This window comes from Leucoraja erinacea, chromosome 21 (genome assembly GCF_028641065.1).
Source record: "Leucoraja erinacea ecotype New England chromosome 21, Leri_hhj_1, whole genome shotgun sequence".
NCBI lineage: Eukaryota > Metazoa > Chordata > Chondrichthyes > Rajiformes > Rajidae > Leucoraja > Leucoraja erinaceus.
In genome coordinates, this window is record NC_073397.1 from 33,264,930 (window position 1) to 33,285,765 (window position 20,836).

At 45.4% G+C, this 20,836-nt stretch overlaps 1 protein-coding gene across 1 annotated transcript in view; it reads right to left on the reverse strand.

The window, feature by feature from the left end:
• ptgis (prostaglandin I2 (prostacyclin) synthase) overlaps positions 1-2,972 on the reverse strand; it is a 57,497-nt gene extending 54,525 nt beyond the window's left edge. Inside the window, exon 1 of the mRNA XM_055652588.1 lies at positions 1,701-2,972. Within this exon, the coding sequence (XP_055508563.1) occupies positions 1,701-1,774 (74 nt within the window). The 5' untranslated portion in view covers positions 1,775-2,972. The remainder of the gene's footprint in view (positions 1-1,700) is intronic.
• Positions 2,973-20,836: the final 17,864 nt, after the last annotated feature.

Below are 20,836 nucleotides of genomic sequence, written 5' to 3' on the forward strand. Positions count from 1 at the left end.
AGGGAGAGAAAGACTGATTCTTGATTAGTGCGGGTGTCAGGGGTTATGGGGAGAAGGCAGGAAATTGGCATTGGGTGGGAGCGATAGATCAGCCATGATTGAATGGCGGGGTAGACTTGATGGGCCGAACGGCCTAACTCTGCTACGATTACTTATAACCTTATGACCTGTAAAACATCCCACTCAATATTTTTAGTTCCAATCTACATGGCACCCACAGCCCCCCTCTCCAGCCAGCTCCCTCATCAACTAGATAGACACAAAACGCTGGAGTAACTCAACGGGACAGGCAGCATCTCTGAAGGAAGGAACGGGTGATGTTTCGGGTCGAGACCTTTCCACAGACCATTCTTCTTCCTCTCCTCCTGATATTTTCCCCAGGATCTGTGGTATTTGTTTATAGCTATTTGATGCCCGACTCCCATATCTCCCACCACATACTGGAGAACGTACTGGTACGAACTGCAATCATTGAAGGTATTTGACGTGCACTTCATGTCACCGGATCGAATGACACAATGGGAATGTCAAGCATTTTGGCAGTTTTACACCTTACATTATTGAAGCCAAGAACTGCAGATGTTGGTTTACACCAAACATTGACACAAAGTGCTGGAGTAACTAAACGGATCGGGCAACACGTCTGGCGAATAAGGATAGGCGACGTTTCAAGTCGGGACCCTTCTTCAGACCCACACGTCTGAAGAAGTGTCACCTATTCATTTTTCTCCAGACATGCTGCCTGACCCACTGAGTTACTCCAGCCTTACTTCTTCGATTGTTACATAGCTGTGGTCGCAGCTTTTTTTTAATGAAAAGAAATATACCTTAATACCCCAAAGAATATTAATATATATTACATGCCACATGCAAAAACAGCAGCTCGCAAAACCACATCTTCACCACATACAACTCATGGTATTTACCCCATTAGTTGGAAATCTATAATAAAACATGGCCAGAAACATAAAACGAAAAGTATATTTGAAATTAATTAACAAAGAACCTCCCCTAAATAAGAAATAATAGTGAGTTACAACGGATAAAATGTTTTGCTTCAAGATTCAAGATTCAAGAGAGTTTATTGTCATGTGTCTATGATAGGACAATGGAATTCTTGCTTTGCTTCAGCACAACAAAACATAGTAGGCACGAATACAGAACAGGTCAGTGTGTCTATAAATATATACACACATGAATAAATAAACTGATAATGTATATAATGTAGATTTCTTCTGTATATCGAGTATATTTGATCCGATAGATTCAAAATACTACATGGGTTGAGATAAAGCAATACGTTTTAATTTCAAATTGAGTTAAGGAACTATAACGCAAGAATAGCACCAGGTGGCTTCTTGAAAATAATTAGTTATATTGAGTGTCCTTACATCCAACACATACACATCATAAGTTTGTAAGTTTGAGTATCAGAAAAACATGCATCAGCACATCATAAATTAAAATTTCATCCCGCGACATATTACTCTTTAATTTCATCCCGTTTAACATTCCTCTTTTACTTTCACATTCATTTAAAAACATTTAATCGATTTAACAAGATTACAACATAATTCATTGTTGTTTACCCTCTGGTTAAAATGTATGATAAGCGATCCCTGTAAGCCCTCTGGAGTTGAAATTCCAATGCAGATGCAAACATTCCCTTATTTCACACATTTTAAAGTTGCTCAGCTTACCTGCTTCTTCTGCGGATAAGATAGAGCATAATCAGTAGAAAAGCTGCAATGGAGAGCAGAAGAAACCACTGCATTTTTGATGTGGATTTGGTTCTTTGCTGCTTTCTTGCTGCGGCTACTGTGTGTGTGCGTTGGTGTAGAAGTTTGTTTTTGCGCCCCGGTGCTTTAAGTCTAGAATCTGATCGCAACAGGTCCGACTTGTCCTGTGACTTTCCTCGAGTGGAAGTAGAGCTCACAAAACAGACGTTTTATATTTGGAATCCTGCATTTCTAAATAAATGCTGGAACCTATCCATCTTTGGGGCCCACCCTTTTCGATTTCTCGCTGTGGTCTGTTGTAGCTGTTACCATCCTGGGCTGAGCCAACGTCTTTGAAAACCTCCTTAAAGTGACAGCAGAAATTAAAAAATAGATAATAAAATAAATGCATTTCGTTGTCTCTTAATGCATTTCGTTGTCTCTGTACTGTACACTGACAATGACAATTAAAATTGAATCTGGCTGAAATAAAGATATAAACGTACGGGCGTTTGACTATCAATCATTATATATTAGTCACGTTTTCCCAATCCCATTCCACATGATGCAATTATACACCATTGCATTTTAATGTCAACGCAATGATTTATCATTAGCTTTCTTAGTATCAGTGATAATAAATAGGTTTCACTTCACAAGTTCACAAGTTATAGGAGTAGAATTAGGCCATTCGGCCCATCGAGTCTACTCTGCCATTCAATCATGGCTGATCTCTGCCTCTTAATCCCATTTTCCTGCCTTCTCCCCATAACCTTGACACACGTTCTAATCAAGAACTTGTCTATCTCTGCCTTAAATATATCCACATTGGCCTCCACAACCCTCTGTGGCAATGAGTTCCACAGATTAACTGCCCTCCGACTAAAGAAGTCCCTCCTCACTTCCTTTCTAAACGAGCTGCCGTTAATTCTGACACTATGAACTTTAATTGTTTTACTGTTATCTTACCTTTTAGTTTATTGTCTCGTGTACCAAGGTACAGTGAAAAGCTTATGTTGCGTGCTAACCAGTCAGCAGAAAGACAATACATGATTACAATCGATCCATTCGCAGTGTATAGACACATGATAAGGGAATAACATTTAGTAAAGCCAGCAAAGTCGAACAAGTATAGACCGAGGGTCACCAACGATCTAGACAGCACTGCTCTCTGTCACCTCATAACAGCTGTTTTCATTATTAAAATCATTATTCTTAATATCAGTGATAATAAAAAGGTTAGGTATATTGTTGAAATATGTAGAACAATGAGATCATCTTCTACACAGACAGAGTTTATTTATTTGTCCCATTAATTAGGGAGTAGCCAGTTCGTTACCATAATTGTCCTTATTAAATTAATCTGTGTGCCTGGGTCATGGACTTTCTCACCGCCAGGCCCCAGGTAGTCAAGATGGGAGGGAATACATCGAAGTCCCTCACCCTGAGCACAGGATCGCCCCAGGGTTGCGTCCTCAGCCCCCTATTGTACTCCCTGTACACACATGACTGTGTGGCTAGGTTCAGCTCCAATTCAATAATTAAGTTTGCTGATGACACTGTGGTGGTGGGCCTGATCTCAGACAATGATGAGAGGGCCTACCGGGAGGAGGTGGCTGATCTAGCACTCTGGTGCCAGGAGAACAGCCTCCTCTTGAACATCAAAAAAACGAAGGAGCTGATCATGGACTTTAGGAGGGCACATCATCCGAGGACGTACACGCCATTGAGTATAAATGGGGATCCTGTGGATAGGGTGAACTGTTTTAAATATCTGGGAGTCCACATCTCTGAGGATATGACATGGTCATCACACGCCTCAGCACTGGTGAGTAAGGCAAGGCAGCGCCTTTACCACCTCAGGCAATTGAGGAAATTCAGAGTGTCTCCGAGGATCCTACAGTGCTTCTACCCAGCGGCGGTGGAAAGCATCTTGTCCGGGAACATTACCATCTGGTTTGGGAATTGCTCTGCCAAGGACAAGAAGGCTCTGCAGAGAGTAGTGCGTTCGGCCGAACGCACTATGGGAACTTCACTCACCCCCCTGCAGGAACTATACAACAGGAGGTGCAACTCCAGAGCCAATAAAATCATGGGAGACCCCTTCCACCCCTGCAACGGACTGTTCCAGCTGCTACGGTCAGGCAAACGCCTCCGTTGCCATGCGGTGAGAACGGAGAGGTTGAGAAGGAGTTTCTTCCCAGAGGCAATTCGGACTGTAAACGCCTATCTCACCAGGGACTAACTCTACAGAACGTTTTTCCTTCTATTTATTTATTAAAAAGAATATGTGTGTTATGATTGTGTTTATAATTTGTTTGGTTGTTTTGTTGTTTGTCTTTTACACAAAAGTCCGCGAGCATTGCCACTTTCATTTCACTGCACATCTCGTATGTGTATGTGACAAATAAACTTGACTTGACTTGACTTGACTTGACTCTGTGTTAGCACAGATTTCCACGGAGGAATCTTTGTACTTCTGAGCTCTTTCAGTCACGAGCCCTGAAGTACAGACACAATACATATCCTCTGTGCTCCAATACAGTAAACCAGGTTCTCGTGGTGACGCCTGCCTGGTCACCAAAACGAGTCGCACCTTTTTCTGGTCGCCACTGGAATTTCAACATGTGGAACATTTTCGGCGACCTGCTGCGACTATGACGGGTGCCGGCAGTCGACGAAAAAAAAAAATGCCTAAGTGGGACAGGCCCTTAACTCTGTTAATTCATTGGAAAGGAATAGCCATGAGGGAGATTTAAAAAAAGTTTCAGTCAATGTAACACTTTTTGTATTAATTGTTTTCACTCAAATGTTTTTTTTAGTTATAGTTTTATTGTTTCATAGAAACATAGAAACATAGAAAATAGGTGCAGGAGGAGGCCATTCAGCCCTTCGAGCCAACACCGCCATTCATTGTGATCATGGCTGATCGTCCCCTATCAATAACCCGTGCCTGCCTTCTCCCCATATCCCTTGATTCCAGTAGCCCCTAGAGCTCTATCTAACTCTCTCTTAAATCTATCCAGTGACTTGGCCTCCACTGCCCTATGTGGTAGGGAATTCCACAAATTCACAACTCTCTGGGAGAAAAAGTTTTTTCTCACCTCAATCTTAAATGACCTCCCCTTTATTCTAAGACTGTGGCCCCTGGTTCTGGACTCGCCCAACATTGGGAACATTTTTCCCGCATCTAGCTTGTCCAGTCCTTTTATAATTTTATATGTTTCTATAAGATCCCCCCGCATTCTTCTAAACTCCAGTGAATACAAGCCTAGTCTTTTCAATCTGTCGTCATATGACAGTCCCGCCATCCCAGGGATCAGTCTCGTGAACCTACGCTGCACTGCCTCAATCACAAGGATGTCCTTCCTCAAATTAGGAGATCAAAACTGTACACAATACTCCAGATGTGGTCTCACCAGAGCCCTATACCGAGGTACAGTGAAAAGCTTTTTAGTTCCGTGCTATCCCGTCACTGGAAAGACTATAAATGATCGCATTTAATCTGTCTGCAGTGTACAGATCCGTGCGGTTCCCGGAGGTTGCAAGTGGTTGCCGGAGGTTGCAGGTAGTGGAAGCAGGTAGGGAGACTGACAAAAACCTCCGGGAACCTCACGGAAACCTTGGGTGGGGCGCAAAGTCTCCAGAGGTTTCCGTTCAGGTTTCCTAAGTGGGACAGGGGCTTAACTTTTCGTAGCTTTGTTTGGTTTTGAACTACTATCTAGTATATTGGTGACCCTCGGACTATCCTTGATCGGACTTTACTGGCTTGACCTTGCACAAAACGTTATTGCCTTAGCATGTATCTGTACCCACTATAAATGCCCCGATTGTAATCACGTATTGTCTTTCCACTCAACAAATGCTTTTCACCGAACCTCGGTACACATGACAATAAAATAAACTAAACTAAAATAGTTTGTCAATTTTGGAGACATTCGGGAAAAGTCAGTTTTGGAAAATGTTGCCGTTCAGAAACTTTGAGGTGTGTCTTTTGGGTGGATGGGACTAATTCACGTGAAGTAACCACTTACCACCAGCAGGGGTAGTGTTCCACAGGCATCATTTTCAACAAACTCAGCAAAAGACTGGAGAAACTCAGCGGGTCGGGCAGCATCTGGGGAGGGAATGGACAGACAATGTTTTGGTTTTGGGATCTGAAGAAGGGTAAGTGGCATTTTAAACAGCTTAAAATATCGGACCCCTTTCAGTTTAGTTTTGTTTCAAGATACAGCATGGATTACCTGCTTACTCTGGGTGCAATTTACACAAACCAATTAATCTACAAACCCGCACATCTTCCCACCCGTCATCCTGGTGACAACCTACCACAGCATCTACATCAGGAGAAGTCAAGCTACGCTCATTGGCGTCAAGCCCACTGTCGCGGAAAATTTTAGAACACGTTGAAAATCCAGCGGCGACCAGAAAGACGCTACGACTCTTTGGGCGACTGATGAGACGACTCTCGACCGTACAGGCGACACCCCGGCGACCATGTGGCGACAGCCTAGTCGCCTGTAGTCGCCTAAAAAATAGCCCAAGTGTGACAGGCCCTTTACAGCGCCAGAGACCCGGGTTCGATCCTGACCACGGGCGCTGTCTGTACAGAATTTGTACGTTCTCCCTGTGATCGCGTGCATTTTCTCCGGGTGCTCCGGTTTCCTCCCACATCCAGTGCCGGATTTAGATGAAGAGAGGCCCTAAGCTGTTCCACTTGCGAGGCCCCCAACGACCGGACAGCCATGGCGGCCAAATCTCCCACAATTCAAAGCGAGGGAGAAAGTGCCCAGCGCCGACCAGTTGCCGTTGCAGTGCGCATACATGCGCTGGGCGGCCGATGATGTGCTGGCCGTGGTTGTGCGCATGTGCAAGGCGGCCTGCCGTGCCGGCGGATGAGGAGCCAGCGGAGCCCGGCGGCCCGGACACGGATAGCGGGGGGAGATGGAGAGAGAGAGAGATAGAGAGGGGGGGACCGCCCAGAATTGAACGGTAGGGGTTCTGCCTTGGCCGGAGGCCCCCCTAGACCTTGAGGCCCATCAATTTTTTCGGGGGGGGCCTAGAAAGTGGGGGCCCTAAGCTATAGCTTGTTTAGCTTATACGTAAATCCGGCACTGCCCACATCCCAAAGACGTACAGGTTTGTAAGTCAATTGTGTTCTGTAAGTTGCCCCGAATGTGTAGGGAGTGGAGGTGGAAGTGGAATATCATGGGTTTTGTGTGAACAAGTGATCGATGGTTGTCGGGGACTCGGCAGGCCTAAGGGGCCGCTCTCAATATTTTTTTTATCTGTAAATCACCTCTAAAAGTCTGGTTCCCAAACGTTTTTTTGCCGCTGCCCCACCCGCTGACCCAGCTAATCACCTCTAAAATCCTGATGCCCCCCCCCCCCCCCCCCCCCCCTTGCTTTCCCTTGAGAGAAAACGGAGGAAATAGATATTATAAGGGTAACTTAGCAAAAGCTCTTTGAATCGCATTTCTAAATCCAATTCAATAAATAAGGTTCTCCCATGACCTCGCGCGCTTCGTGCGACGTGCATGAAGAGCGATGGCGCGGTGATTATGTAACAACTACACAATAAAGACCTTTTTTAACCAAAAAAAATTATTTACTCAAAATAACATCTGAAACATAAACTGCATATGTTTACCTGATGGAAAATCCAAAAAATCCAAAAAAATAAAAATCGAAAATTTGGACCCAGACCCCCTTAAAAATCAAATTGCCCCCCTGTTGGGAACCACTGCACTAACCGAAACAACTTCAGGTTATGTGTAAGAAGGAACTACAGATGTTGGTTTAAACTGAAGAAAACATAAAATACTGGAGCAACTCAGCGGGACAGGCAGCATCTCGGGAGAGAAGGAATGGGGTGACGTTTCGTGTAGAGACCCTTCTTCAGACTCAAGACACTTCGATTTTCCACCATCTGCCATTTTCCTTCTTAAACATAAATAATAACTTTGAACTCTTTGCAGCTGCAGCATGGTGCACCATCCCCAAAAATGCATTGTATAGAGATAGATAGAGACAAAATGATGGAGTAACTTAGTGGGACAGGCAGCATCTCTTGAGAGAAGGAATGGGTGACGTTTTGAGTCGATACTCAAGAAGACTGAAGAAGGGTCTCGGCCCGAAACATCACCCCATTCCTTCTCTCCAGAGATGCTGCCTGTCCCGCTGAGTTACTCCAGCATTTTTGTGTGTCGATCTTCAATTTCAGACGATAACAGCTACCGCACATTTCTACAGACAGTTGGTAATGAGATTGCTAATTCTAATTACACTTCCTTTCTCTGTCTTCAACAACTTTCCCCATAGTTGCTTAACATCTGCTCAGTTGATATTGAATGAGAAAAGCCACCAGTTTTTACTCCACAGAACAGCTTAGGTTTCTTTCAACAGAGGCACTCATTGTCAAGCCACAGGTGCAATATTACGAGGCTGCCGTCACGAGAAACTGAATTGCTTTGCTTACGTTCCCATTAGCTCGTAGTCGCACTTCCACTCTTCCTTCCGTAAAGGGTTGCTCGTCACCGGGTTTTGCCCAGCTCACTCTTTTCATTGCGAAATGGCAAATTATGATGTTATTGATTTCGTCTGCAGATTGCAACACTCCCTGATGGAGCAATGAAAACAATGAAATCTAAACAATGAGTGCCTGAGCTATGCTCTTAGTTAACACCTCAATTACTTTTGTACCTAAGGTGAATACCCTTAGGCCTTTCGAATAGTGAAAGGCCTGGATAGAGTGGATGCGGGTAGGATGTTTCCACTCGTGGGAGAGTCGAGGACCAGACATCATAGTCTCAGAATTAAAGGACTTTCCTTTAATAGACAATAGACAATAGGTGCAGGTGTAGGCAATTTTGGCCCTTCGAGCCAGCACCGCCATTCAATGTGATCATGGCTGATCATCCACAATTAGTATTTAAGAAGGAACTGCAGATCGAAGGTACACAAAAATGCTGGAGAAACTCAGCTGGGTGCAGCAGCATCTATGGAGGGAAGGAAATAGGCAACGTTCCGGGACGAAACCCAAAGGAAATAGGTAACGTTTCGGGTCGAAACCCGAAGGGTTTCGGGCCGAAACGTTGCCTATTTCCTTCGCTCCATAGATGCTGCTGCACCCGCTGAGTTTCTCCAGCATTTTTGTGTGCCATCCACAATTAGTACCCTGTTCCTGCCTTCTCCCCATATCCCCTGATTCCGCTATCTTTACGAGCCCAGTCTAGCTCTCTCTTGAAAGTATCCAGCGAACCCGCCTGAGTTCTGCCAAGTCCAGGAGTAAATACTTATTAACAAATTGCTCTTGAGAAGGTGGCGATCTATTTGAATTACTACAACTCAGTAGCTGAAATATTCCCTGGGTTAGACATTGTCAAGTTGGAAAGAACACAGATAAAATTTACGAGGATGTTGCCAGGACTCGAGGGTCTGAGCTACAGGGGGGAGTGGAGCATGCTGTGACTTATTTCCTTGAAGTGCAGGAGGATGAGGGATGATCTTATAGAGGTGTATAGAATCATGAGAGGAATAGATCAGGTAGACACACTCTGAGTCTCTTGCCCAGAGTAGGGGAAATTGAGAACCAGAGGATATAGGTTCAAGGTGAAGGGGGAAAGCTTTAATAACAATCTGAGGGGGACCATTTTCACACCAAAGCTGGTGGGTTTATGGAACGAGCTGCCGGAGGAGGTAGTCGAGGCAGGTACTATTCCAATGTTTAAGAAACATTTAGACAGGGACATTGATAAGACAGGTTTAGAGGGATTTAAGGCCAAACGCAGGCAGGTGGGACTAGTGTAGATGGGACATGTTGGTCGGTGTGGGCATGTTTGGCCGAAGGGCCTGTCTCCACACTGTATCACTCGATGACTCAAGATCAGGGCTAGACGCAACAAGGAAAAGGAACAATGGCAGGATTGAGGTCTGGGATATTGTTGAAACATGTAGAATATTAAAATCATCTTGAATACAGAAAAAAAGGTGATTTGTTGTATCCTCAGTCCCACTCATTCGGGAGTGGCCAGTTCGTTACCATAATTTTCTTTAGTAAATTAATTTGGGTATGATAAGGGATCGTTCATGGAGATATCTTTGTTTCTTCCCACACTCCTGTTTTAATTCATTGTTTTTCATGGAATATCCTATTGTGACTTTTTGAGCCGAGTCGCTTGGAGGTTGAAATTGGTTGATATAGAAGTCTTTATTCGTCAAGGACAGATATTCCCCTGGAGATCCTCCCAATAGAATCTCCAAACTCAAAGCACATTAAGTTTATATATGTTTTAAACATATCCAATGCTTCAAAGGTACTTTACTGTCTCATTGTCGGCTCAAGGGGAGAGCGTTCCAGTCGCGGCCCTGTTACCGCCAATCATTCCACCACCACGCACAAGAAGCGTCAAGACAAACGCCATTGGACGCAGATGCCGAGAAGAGTGTTCAGCTCTGGCTGAACAACTTTTAATCTAGTGTGTGGACTCAATAAGAAGTCTACAGCAGCGCCATTGCAACCACCCCGGGCCACGGAGTTTGAACCGGTCCGTTCGCGGAGCTTGGTTGAGCCGCGGGACTTACCATCATCCGGCGGGGCCACAAAACAACGGAAGCCTGGATCGCCTCAACGCAGAGGGAGTACAAGGAGGGAAGAGACAGAGACGTTAAGACTTTTTCCTCCATCACAGTGAGGAGGTGCCTGGTGAACTCACTGTGGTGGATGTTGATTTGTGTTTATTGTGTGTTTCGTTATTTATTATTATATGTATGACTGCAGGCAACGAAATTTCGTTGAGACCGAAAGGTCTGAATGACAATAAAGGAATCCAATCCAATCCAATCCAATCCAATCCAATTCAATCCAATCCAAAGATGTTGAGTCATTTGTCACAGCACATAATCATCTGAGTTGCCCCTTCACCAACTATAGCCAAATTTCCCATCCAGGATGTTCATATTGAATATACGCTGAAAATTATAATCTTTGTGGACATCAGAGGTCCATTGTCCTCTTAAATAATAGGTACCAATGCATTGTTCTTACGTTATTATTTCACGTGTGAATATTATCCAACTTCAGAGTCAGAAACTATTTAATTGCGTGGAGGTCTTGAACTGCTGGACAGCCTGAAATGGAGATCGGAAACATGGTGAGGTGTGTGGTTCGAAAGTTCATAAGTTTAGAGGAACAGGTCCTTCGGCCCACCGCGTCTACGCCGACCAGCGATCCCCGCACACTAACACCATCCTACACACACTAGGGACAAACTACAACTTACCAAGCCAATAAGCCGTCAAACCTGCACGTCTTTGGAGTGTGGGAGGAAACCGGAGCACCCAGGGAAAACCCACACAGGTCACGGGGAGAACGTACAAACCCTGTACAGACAGCGCCTGTAGTCAGGATCAAACCCGTGTCTCTGGCGCTGTGAGGCAGCAACGCTACCGTTACGCCACCATGCCACCAAGATCATAAGTCATAGGAGCAGAATGAGGCCAATCGGCCCATCAAGTTCATCTCCATCTTATACTTGCACCTTGATGGAATACAAGCCAAGAAACAATAGAGACAATCTCAGTGCACACGGAAGTCAAACGCGGCTATGTCATTGCGTCAAAATTGTTCTCAATCATTGTTGTTCCGGTGCTATCTTACGTTAAATAAATATATTGCATGAGTGCCCTATTTTGTTTTACAGATTACAGCGTGGAAACAGGCCCTTCGGCCCACGAAGATGGTGCTGTCCAATGATCACCCCATACACCAGCACTATCCTACACACACACACTAGGGAAAATTTACAATTTTACCGAAGCCAATTAACCTACAAACCTGTACGTCCTTGGAGTGTGGGAGGAAACCGGAGCACCCGGAGAAAACCGCACATGGTCACAGAGAGAACGTACAAACTCCATGCAGACACCACCCATAGTCGGGATCGAACCAGGGTCTCTGGCGCTGTTAGGCAGCAACTCGAACATTTTGATGAAGATTGTAAATTGTCCCTAGTGTGTAGGACAGTGCTATTGTATGGGAATCGCTGGTCAATAGACAATAGGTGCAGGAGTAAGCCATCCTGCCCTTCGGCACTGGCTGGTTGGGCCGAAGGGCCTGTTTCCACTCTGTATCTCTAAACTAAACTAAACTAAAAATGGATGGTGCAATTCTCAGGTCAGGACCCTTCTTCAAACTGAAGGAAGGGCCTGACCCAAAACATCGCCTATCCATGCTCGCCTAAGACGATGCCTGACCCGCTGAGTTACTCCAGCACTTTGTGGGGGTTTTTTTTTCTCACATTAAACCAGCATCGGCAGTTCCTTCCGTATCCGCAGCAGGACCTGTAATATCGTGAAAGACATTACACATCCTTGTCACCGCCTTTTCACACTGCTGCCCTCAGGAAAAAGGTACAGGTTGCTAAAGTCACGCACTGCCAGGCTCAAGAACAGCTTTTACCCATCAGCAATCTTGGAACTGAACTCGGGAGCGGGATATGGGGAAGGGGGGGTGGGAGAGAGTGTTAATTTATGTAAATGTGAATCCATGGGTGGGTTTGGAGAGGGAGGGAGATAAAACGTATGAGTATGTGAATGTTGAAGTTCTTTTAAATGGAGAGACACAGTAACCTCGTTGTATGTGACACATGCAATGACAATAAAACATTCTGATTCTGATTCTGATCCGAATATTGAAGATAACTTTAATGTGGCACCATTTGAAACGTGCAGTTTTTGGCAAATTTGATGGTTTCCGGAAATAATCTCCTAGGAAACTAACATAACAAAAGGAAACAATTGCTCTGGAATTTGACGGAAGGAAGGATGAGTTTTCGGCCACAACATGACGTGACGCCCAGAAGAATGGTGATCAATGGTGCTAACGTTGCAGGCAACACAGCCAATGATTGGAAACTCATAACCACGTCAAGCGATCCCAGCAAAATAAAGGATCGATTCATTAAAAGGATGGTTGGAGTAATGAGTCATTATGAGTCATACAGGACGATTGGATTATCTCCTCCTCTGAAAGATCAAAAGTTTACTAATTTAGTTTAGAGATACAGCGCGGAAACAGGCCCTTCGGCACACCGAGTCCTCATCGACCAGCGACCCCCCGCACACTAACTCCATCCTACACACACTAGAGACAATTTTACACTTACACCAAGCCAACAAAACTGTACATCTTTAGACAATAAACAATAGACAATAGGTGCAGGAGGAGGCCATTCGGCCCTTTGAGCCAGCACCGCCATTCAATGTGATCATGGCTGATCATCCCCAATCAGTACCCTGTTCCTGCCTTCTCCCCATATCCCCTGATTCCGCTATTTTATTTATTTTTATTATTTTTTTTTTTTGATTCCGCTATTTTTAAGAGCCCTATCTAGCTCTCTCTTGAAAGCATCCAGAGAACCGGCCTCCACTGCCCTCTGAGGCAGAGAATTCCACAGACTCACCACTCTCTGTGAGAAAAAGTGTTTCCTCGTCTCCGTTCTAAATGGCTTACACCTTATTCTTAAACTGTGGTCCCTGGTTCTGGACTCCCCCAACATCGGGAGGATGATTGGATTATCTCCTGTTCTGAAAGATCAAAAGTTTAGTTTAGTTTAGAGATACAGCGCGGAAACAGGCCCTTCGGCCCACCGAGTCCTCATCGACCAGCGACCCCCCGCACACTAACACTATCCTACCCACACTAGGGACAATTTTACAGTTACACCAAGCCAATTGACCAACAAAACTGTGCGTCTTTAGAGTGTAGAAGGAAACCAAAGATGTCGGAGAAAACTCATCACAGGGAGAATGTACAATCCCTGTACAGACAGCACCTGTAGTCAGGATCGAACCCGGGTCTCTGGCGTTGTCAGGCAGCAGCTTTACCGCTGCGCCACAGTGCCGCCCATGATAACGTAATTCATTTAGTTAACAGGGTTGCTTATGTATTTAGTTGGTAGTTTTGGAGATACAGCGCAGAAACAGGCCCTTTGGCCCACAGAGTCCGTGCTGGCCAGCAATGACCCATTCTACAGTTCTATATGGCCTGAACAATAGTTCTATCCTACTAGGGACAAGTTTCAGAGACCAATTAACCTACAAACCCACACATCTTTAGAACGTGAGAGGAAACCAGAGCACCCAGAGGAAGCCCACACGGTCCCAGGTAGAACATGCAAACTCCGTACAGTCAGAATCGAACCCGGGTCTCTGGCGCTATAAGGCAGGCAACTCTACTACTGAGCCACTGTACATATGATGGTGTCACAGATGCTCTACAACTTTTTCATTCCCCTTTTCCCACACGAGGACCATTGTCTGCGGGATTATTCAAGATTCCATTTACTCCCAAACTCAATAACAACTTGGAAAAAGGCTAACTTGGGAAACATTGTCTTCCTCAGGCAAACCGATTCTGTCACCAATTGTTTCAATTTCAATTTCAATTCAACTTTAATGTCATCGCACAAATACAAGTATCAGTACAACGAAATGCAGTTTTGCGTCAGTCCGTACTAGTTGTACATAAAGAAAACAAAAAAAATAGAAAGAGGGAAGATACAGAATAATCAGGAAATACAGAATAATTAAACAATGGGGACGGAGGGACCAGAGAAATCTATCGTCGGGACTCCGAGTTCAGCAGTGTGATTGTGTTGTTGTAGAAGCTGTTCCTCATCCTACTAGTACGTGACCTGAGGCTCCTGTACCGCCTCCCTGATGGGAGGAGGGCAAACAGTCCATGGTTGGGGTGTGAGGGGTCTTTGATGATCTTCCCAGCCCGTCTCAGACACCGTTTTCGGTGGAGGGCATCCATGGCAGGGAGCGGGGCACCGATGATGTGCTGCGCGGTTTTCACCACCCGTTGTAGTGCCTTCCTGTCCGCAGCAGTGCAGCTGCTGTACCATACCGTGAAGCAGGTGGTCAGGATACTCTCTATGGTACAGCGGTAAAAGTTGGTCAGGATCTGGGGGGACAGGTGGGCTTTCTTGAGCCTCCTCAGGAAGTAAAGGGGCTGCTGTGCCTTTTTGATCAGCTTGGAGGTGTTGAGGGACCAGGACAAATCCTCCGAGATATGTACTCCGAGGATGTTAAAGAGATCCGTGTAGGAAGGGGAACTGCAGATGCTGGTTTACACTGAAGATCGACACTGGGGTAACTCAGCGATACAGGCAGCACCTCTGGAGGGAAGGAATGGGTGACATTATGGGTCGAGACCCTTCTACAGACTGAGAGTCAGGGGAAAGGGAAACAAGATATCGTTCTTCATAACTCAAAAACAGCAGTTAGGTTCTGATCTGAGAAAAGATTTCATCGTCCTGTCTAATCTTACAAATACGTGTGTACAAATTTCAACATTTGCAATTATTGTACAGAGTATCAGCCACTAATTTGAATGTCGTATGTTTAGTTCAACGTTGACATAAATATTTATTTTAAGTCAATTTTCTTTAATTTATTTATGAGCTTTGGCAATAGTTACACTGCTGCATGTCACCAGAAGTCTGCGACCTTCTTCAGTCTGAAGAAGGGTCTCGACCTGAAACATCTCCCATTCCTTGAAATAAATCTCACTTCTGACCTTATAGAACAGTGCAGCGCAGGGATAGGACCTTCAGCCCACAAAGTCTGAGCAAGATATGATGCCAATACCAACTCTATCTGCTGAGACATGATCCATATCCCTGCATATCCAAAGTCGACCAAATTTCTGGAGGAACTCAGCGGGTGAGGCAGCATCTCTGGGGTGAAGGAATAGATTATGTTTCGGGTCGAGACCCTTCTTCAGACTTATTCTGAAAAGAAAAGAAAATGGGGGAATGTTTTAATAGGAATTTGAGGAGCAACTTTTGTCCATTGATGGATATCTAGAACAAGTTGCAAGAGGAGGGATTTGTGGCAGGTACCAATAACAGCATCTAAAGTACATAGATGCTGTAGAAAAGATTTAGACGGGTCTCAACCCGAAATGTCACCTGTTCTGTTTCTCCAGAGATGCTGCCTGACCCGCTGAGTTACACCAGCATTTTAGACAATAGACAATAGACAATAGGTGCAGGAGTAGGCCATTCGGCCCTTCGAGCCAGCACCGCCATTCAATGTGATCAAAGCTGATCATCCACAATCGGTACCCAGTTCCTGCCTTCTCCCCATATCCCCTTGACTCCGCTGCCTTTAAGAGTCCTATCTAGCTCTCTCTTGAAATCATCCAGAGAACCGCCCCCTGAGGCAGAGAATTCCACAGACTCACAAGTCTCTGTGTGGAAAAGTGTTTCCTCATCTCCGTTCTAAATGGTCTACCCCTTACTCTAAAACTGTGGCCACTGGTTCTGGACTCCCCCAACGTCGGGAACATGCTTCCTGCCTCTAGTGCGTCCAAACCCTTAATAATCTTATATGTTTCAATAAGATTCCCTCTCATCCTTCTAAATTCCACAGTATACAGAGTTTGTGTCTATCTTCAGTGTAAACCAGCATCTGCAGTTCCTTCCCACACATAAAACATAACAACAAGCTGATCGTGAAGCTGTACATACTTGTCCTTTACTCCCTTGAATAAATCAGGTTACAGGTTGATCTCGATTGCATTCTTGGGAGTTTGAGGGATTGATAAAGGCAAAATTATTCTACAAGCAAAAAAGTGGTAAGATAAGGGATGACCAATGTAATATCAGACTCCGGGGCATTTAATAAAAGTTGGGAAAAGCTTATTTAAAGAACGAAAACCCAAAGCCTCAGAAATAGGAACTGATGCCAATTCAGTTCATAGCCTGAAATATGGGAATGCAATGTTCATCGATACGGAGTCATGGTGGTTTGGCTGAATTCAAGTCCAGAATAATTACAATTCCTCTGCAAAAATATATATCTTGGCAATTTGTAAATGTCCAAAAAGCACAAAGGCCTGTTATTGTACTCTACAGCATTCCTGAAGATATGAAAAACCACGAGTAATATTGCCCTGCCAACAGAATCAAAGCACTTTTATGAGAGGCAATTTCACAAGATTCTGTCTTCTTAAGTAAATTTTCAAATTCCAATGTAAATTGCTTTCTGAAAATGCCAAACAGACCGACCGCCAGCTGGGGGAAGAAGGCTGGGCTTTGCCTCTTATTAGCTGTCAACAAAGCTTAAGCAAAGCTGAACAGGGTAATGGAATAGATTGTACTGTAGAGATACTTGTGCTTCGTGAATCTGTAACAAGTGACTCAACTCAGAAGGTCGAATCGATCATGAAAAGCAAAACTATGCATTGAATACGGATTATAGAGGCTGCTATTGCCTAACCAGCCACTCTTCTGTGTCAGTTCACCATTGTGCTGAATTCCTTGACCTTTCAAGTATTTATTCATCCCCATTTTAAATATAACAAATGGCCTGGCCTCCCACACTGCCAGGAGAATTGGATGGAGGCCATCAGGATGGGGAATTCCAAAGGTTACGCCCATCTTCTGAGGGAAGAACTTTCTACCGCGGAGTGCTACGTAGGTCAGTGCGGAGTTTGAGCGTTGTCCCCGTGACCTGCGCGGGTTTTCTCCGGGAGCTCCGGTTTCCTCCCACACTCCAAAGACGTACAGGTTTGGAGGTTTAAGAAGGAACTGCAGGTGATGGAAAATCGAAGGTAGACAAAAATGCTGGAGAAACTCAGCGGGTGCGGCAGCATTTATGGAGCGAAGGAAATAGGCGACGTTTCGGGCTGAAACCCTTCTTTAGCCGGATGTAGGGTTGGGGGGGGGTGACGGGAAGAAGAAAGGTAGAGGAGGAGCCAGAGGACTGAGAATGGGAGGAGACAGTAAGGGCTATTTAGTTTATTGTCACATGTATCGAGGTACATTGAGAAACTTCTGTTTCGTGCTATCCAGTCATCAGAAAGACAATGCATGATTTGATACGAGACATTACAGTGCATAGGCGCATGTATACACATAGTTTAAATTCCATTTGGAATATTTTGGAGGACCAAGAAACCAACAACCAAGATCTTTCAAATTGTACACATGGTTACATCCCCCAGCAAAAAAAGACCTTAATTATTCCAACTGTTTTCTATGTGACTGCTAGGTTTCAGTCCATACTAACACTAACACACTTCCTCGGGGGGGGGGGGGGGGGGGGGGGGGGGCTGTCCCTCCCATGATTAGAGAGGTGGGGGACAATCCCCCCCAAGTTTCGTGAAACATGTTGGAGGAAAACCGCCCGGGACTGTCTGTAACGCCCAGGTCGACTGTGTGCCCCGGGACAGACTGCAGTTCCCAGGTTGCGAAAACTAATTGGGAAAAAAAGCCTGCGGGCCGGATGATTTCGGGTTAAGGGCCGGATCCGGCCCGTGGGCCGTAGATGACCGACCCCTGTCCTAGATGTCAGGTCTCATTGTGCCCGCCCCATGTTTTAAAAGCGATTTTCGCCCATGCTCTATCTGAATCCACTACATCTATATGTTCCCCTCTATCAACTCCTTCCTTTAGGAATTGAAGCAAATGTGTTAACAGTGATTTACCTTTCATAAAACAATGTTGACTTAGTTTGATTCTATTCACCTTGGTTAAATCTTGGTTATATTCACTTTGGTTATTAACTAACATCGAGCCAACAATGGATAGTAAATTAATTGGCCTACAGTTCCATAGCTTCTGGCTTCCTCCCTGTTCTGAACAAGTGAGTCTGAAGAAGTGTTTCGGCCCAAAACGTTCCCTATTTTTCCTATAATCCATCGATGCCGCTGCACCCACTGAGTTTCTCCAGCATTTTTGTCTACCTTAAATTTTCCAGCATCTGCAGTTCCTTCTTAAACAAGTGAGTTATATTGGCTCTTTTCCAATCTTTCGGTATCCTCCCCGAGTTGAACAAGTTTGGGAGATTTATACCCAATGTGTCCACTCTCCCTGGAGCCACTTCCTTTAAACCCTTAGGTGCAGGCAAATCATTCTAGTGTCTTGTCCATGTTGAGTCATAGAGTGATACAGTGTGGAAACAGGCCCTTCGGCCCAACTTTCCCACACATGTGCCGCCTATACTTGCCGGCACTTACTGTCCCACCTGCCAGCGCTTGGTCCATATCCCTCTAAAGCTGTCCTATACCATGTACCTGTCTAACTGTTTCGTAAATGTTGGGGTAGTCCCAGCCTCAACTACCTCCTCTGGCAGCTTGGTCCATACACCCCCCACCCTTTAGCCCCAATGGGTTTCTCTGACACATCATCTCTTGAGGAGATACTACATCACGATGGACTGTCTCTACAGCACGACTCGACACTGCTTTGATTAACAAGGCCACCTTGCCTCCTTTGTCTTTGGACCTGTTCTTTTGGACTATCATCTAGTTTGGAATACTCAACACCCTGCCTTGGTCACCGCTCCTCCCTAATACAGTACTTTCCTCAGCAGAGGCTTCACCTCCTTCCCCTCTGCCCCCACCTCAATGAGTTCTGGGCCCGCCACAACGTGGAGCTTTTCTTCCGTCGCCTCTGCCTCCGTGAGCCCCTTCTCCCATCTCCACTGGTCCCCCTCCTCTATGACTCGCCAGACCAGTCTTTGACCCTCTCTAGACCTCTAATTAGAACGGAGACAAGGAAACACTTTTACTCACAGAGAGTGGTGAGCCTGTGGAATTCTTTGCCTCAGAGGGCGGTGGAGGCCGGTTCCCTGGATGCTTTCAAGAGAGAGCTAGATAGGGCTCTTAAAAATAGCGGAGTCGGGGGATTTGGGGAGAAGGCAGGAACGGGGTATTGATTGGGGATGATCAGCCATTGAATGACGGTGCGGGCTCGAAGGGCCGAATGGCCTACTCCTGCACCTATTGTCTATTGTCTATTGAGACAAGCAACTGTTGGCTGGTTGCCGTGTGCACAGCGCCTTAACCGCAACGAACGGACGAACAAACGAACGTAGTCTTATCTCATGGGCAGAAGATTCTAAAACTAGAGTGCCCCCTCCCCCTCCCCCTCCCCCCCCACATTGGGCCCCCCTTTGTTCTCCCACTGTCCCCTCCACGCCGGTCCCCATATGACAATTAAACACCCTTGACTCCATCTTGAACTCTCTTCACTACGATAGGCAGCGTAAATAATAATTACTCTCGAGTGCCAGCGAGCCACCCACCTTCACACTTCTACATTCCTTTAGTCGGGGTGTAATCCTTTCATTCAGCTGCAGTTTACTGAAGGTTAAATAATGTCATGGCACCAAAGCCATTCGCCCACAGGAGGCCAAATGTCCCCGGGGAAACACCCTATAATTTGCTGATACATGCACTTGGCAACTGATGTAGCTTTGAAAATTGTTACCTTCATTGTTGCTGTCATGCCAATGGTTAAAAATAGACAGTATTTCCCAATGTGATCTTTCACTCTTTGAGTCAGTAAATGTCATTATACTTAAACTTCCGTGACATTTAAATGGGGATTTAATGCGGCTCTTTTGCCAGTTGCAATATTTGCACCTGTTGTATTGCAGAGATGAGATAGAGGGATGGAGGGAGTGAGACAGAGGGTTGGAGAGAGGAGGGGGGCTGAGTGGGAGGGGGAGACAGTGAAGGGGGGGGGGGGGGGGGGATGGAGAAGGGGGGAACGAGATGGGGCGAGAGGGTGCGAGGGGTGGAAGAGGGGGGAGAAAGGGAGGAGAAGATCTAAGTAACAAGGAACAATGTGGCCTTCAACATCATTGACACTGCAAGCAGCATTTCATTGTTCCATCTGGGACATATGACAATAAAACACTCCTGACTCTTGACATTCAAACATCACTAGAATTATTACATTGCTTTTAATAGGAACTTCTGTATAAAATTAACTGTCATGTAACACCCACCACACACCCACTGTCACCCACACCCACACCCACACCCACACCCACACCCACACACACACACACACACACACACACACACACACACACACACACACACACACACACACACACACACACACACACACACACACACACACACACACACACACACACACACACACGTATATTCGAGGTTTATGGCGAGGGGGGGAATGTTTTAACAGAAACTTGAGAGTTTGCACATTGTGTTCAAGAAGGAACTGCAGATTCTGGAAAATAGACGGTACACAAAAATGCTGGAGAAACTCAGCGGGTGCAGCAGCATCTATGGA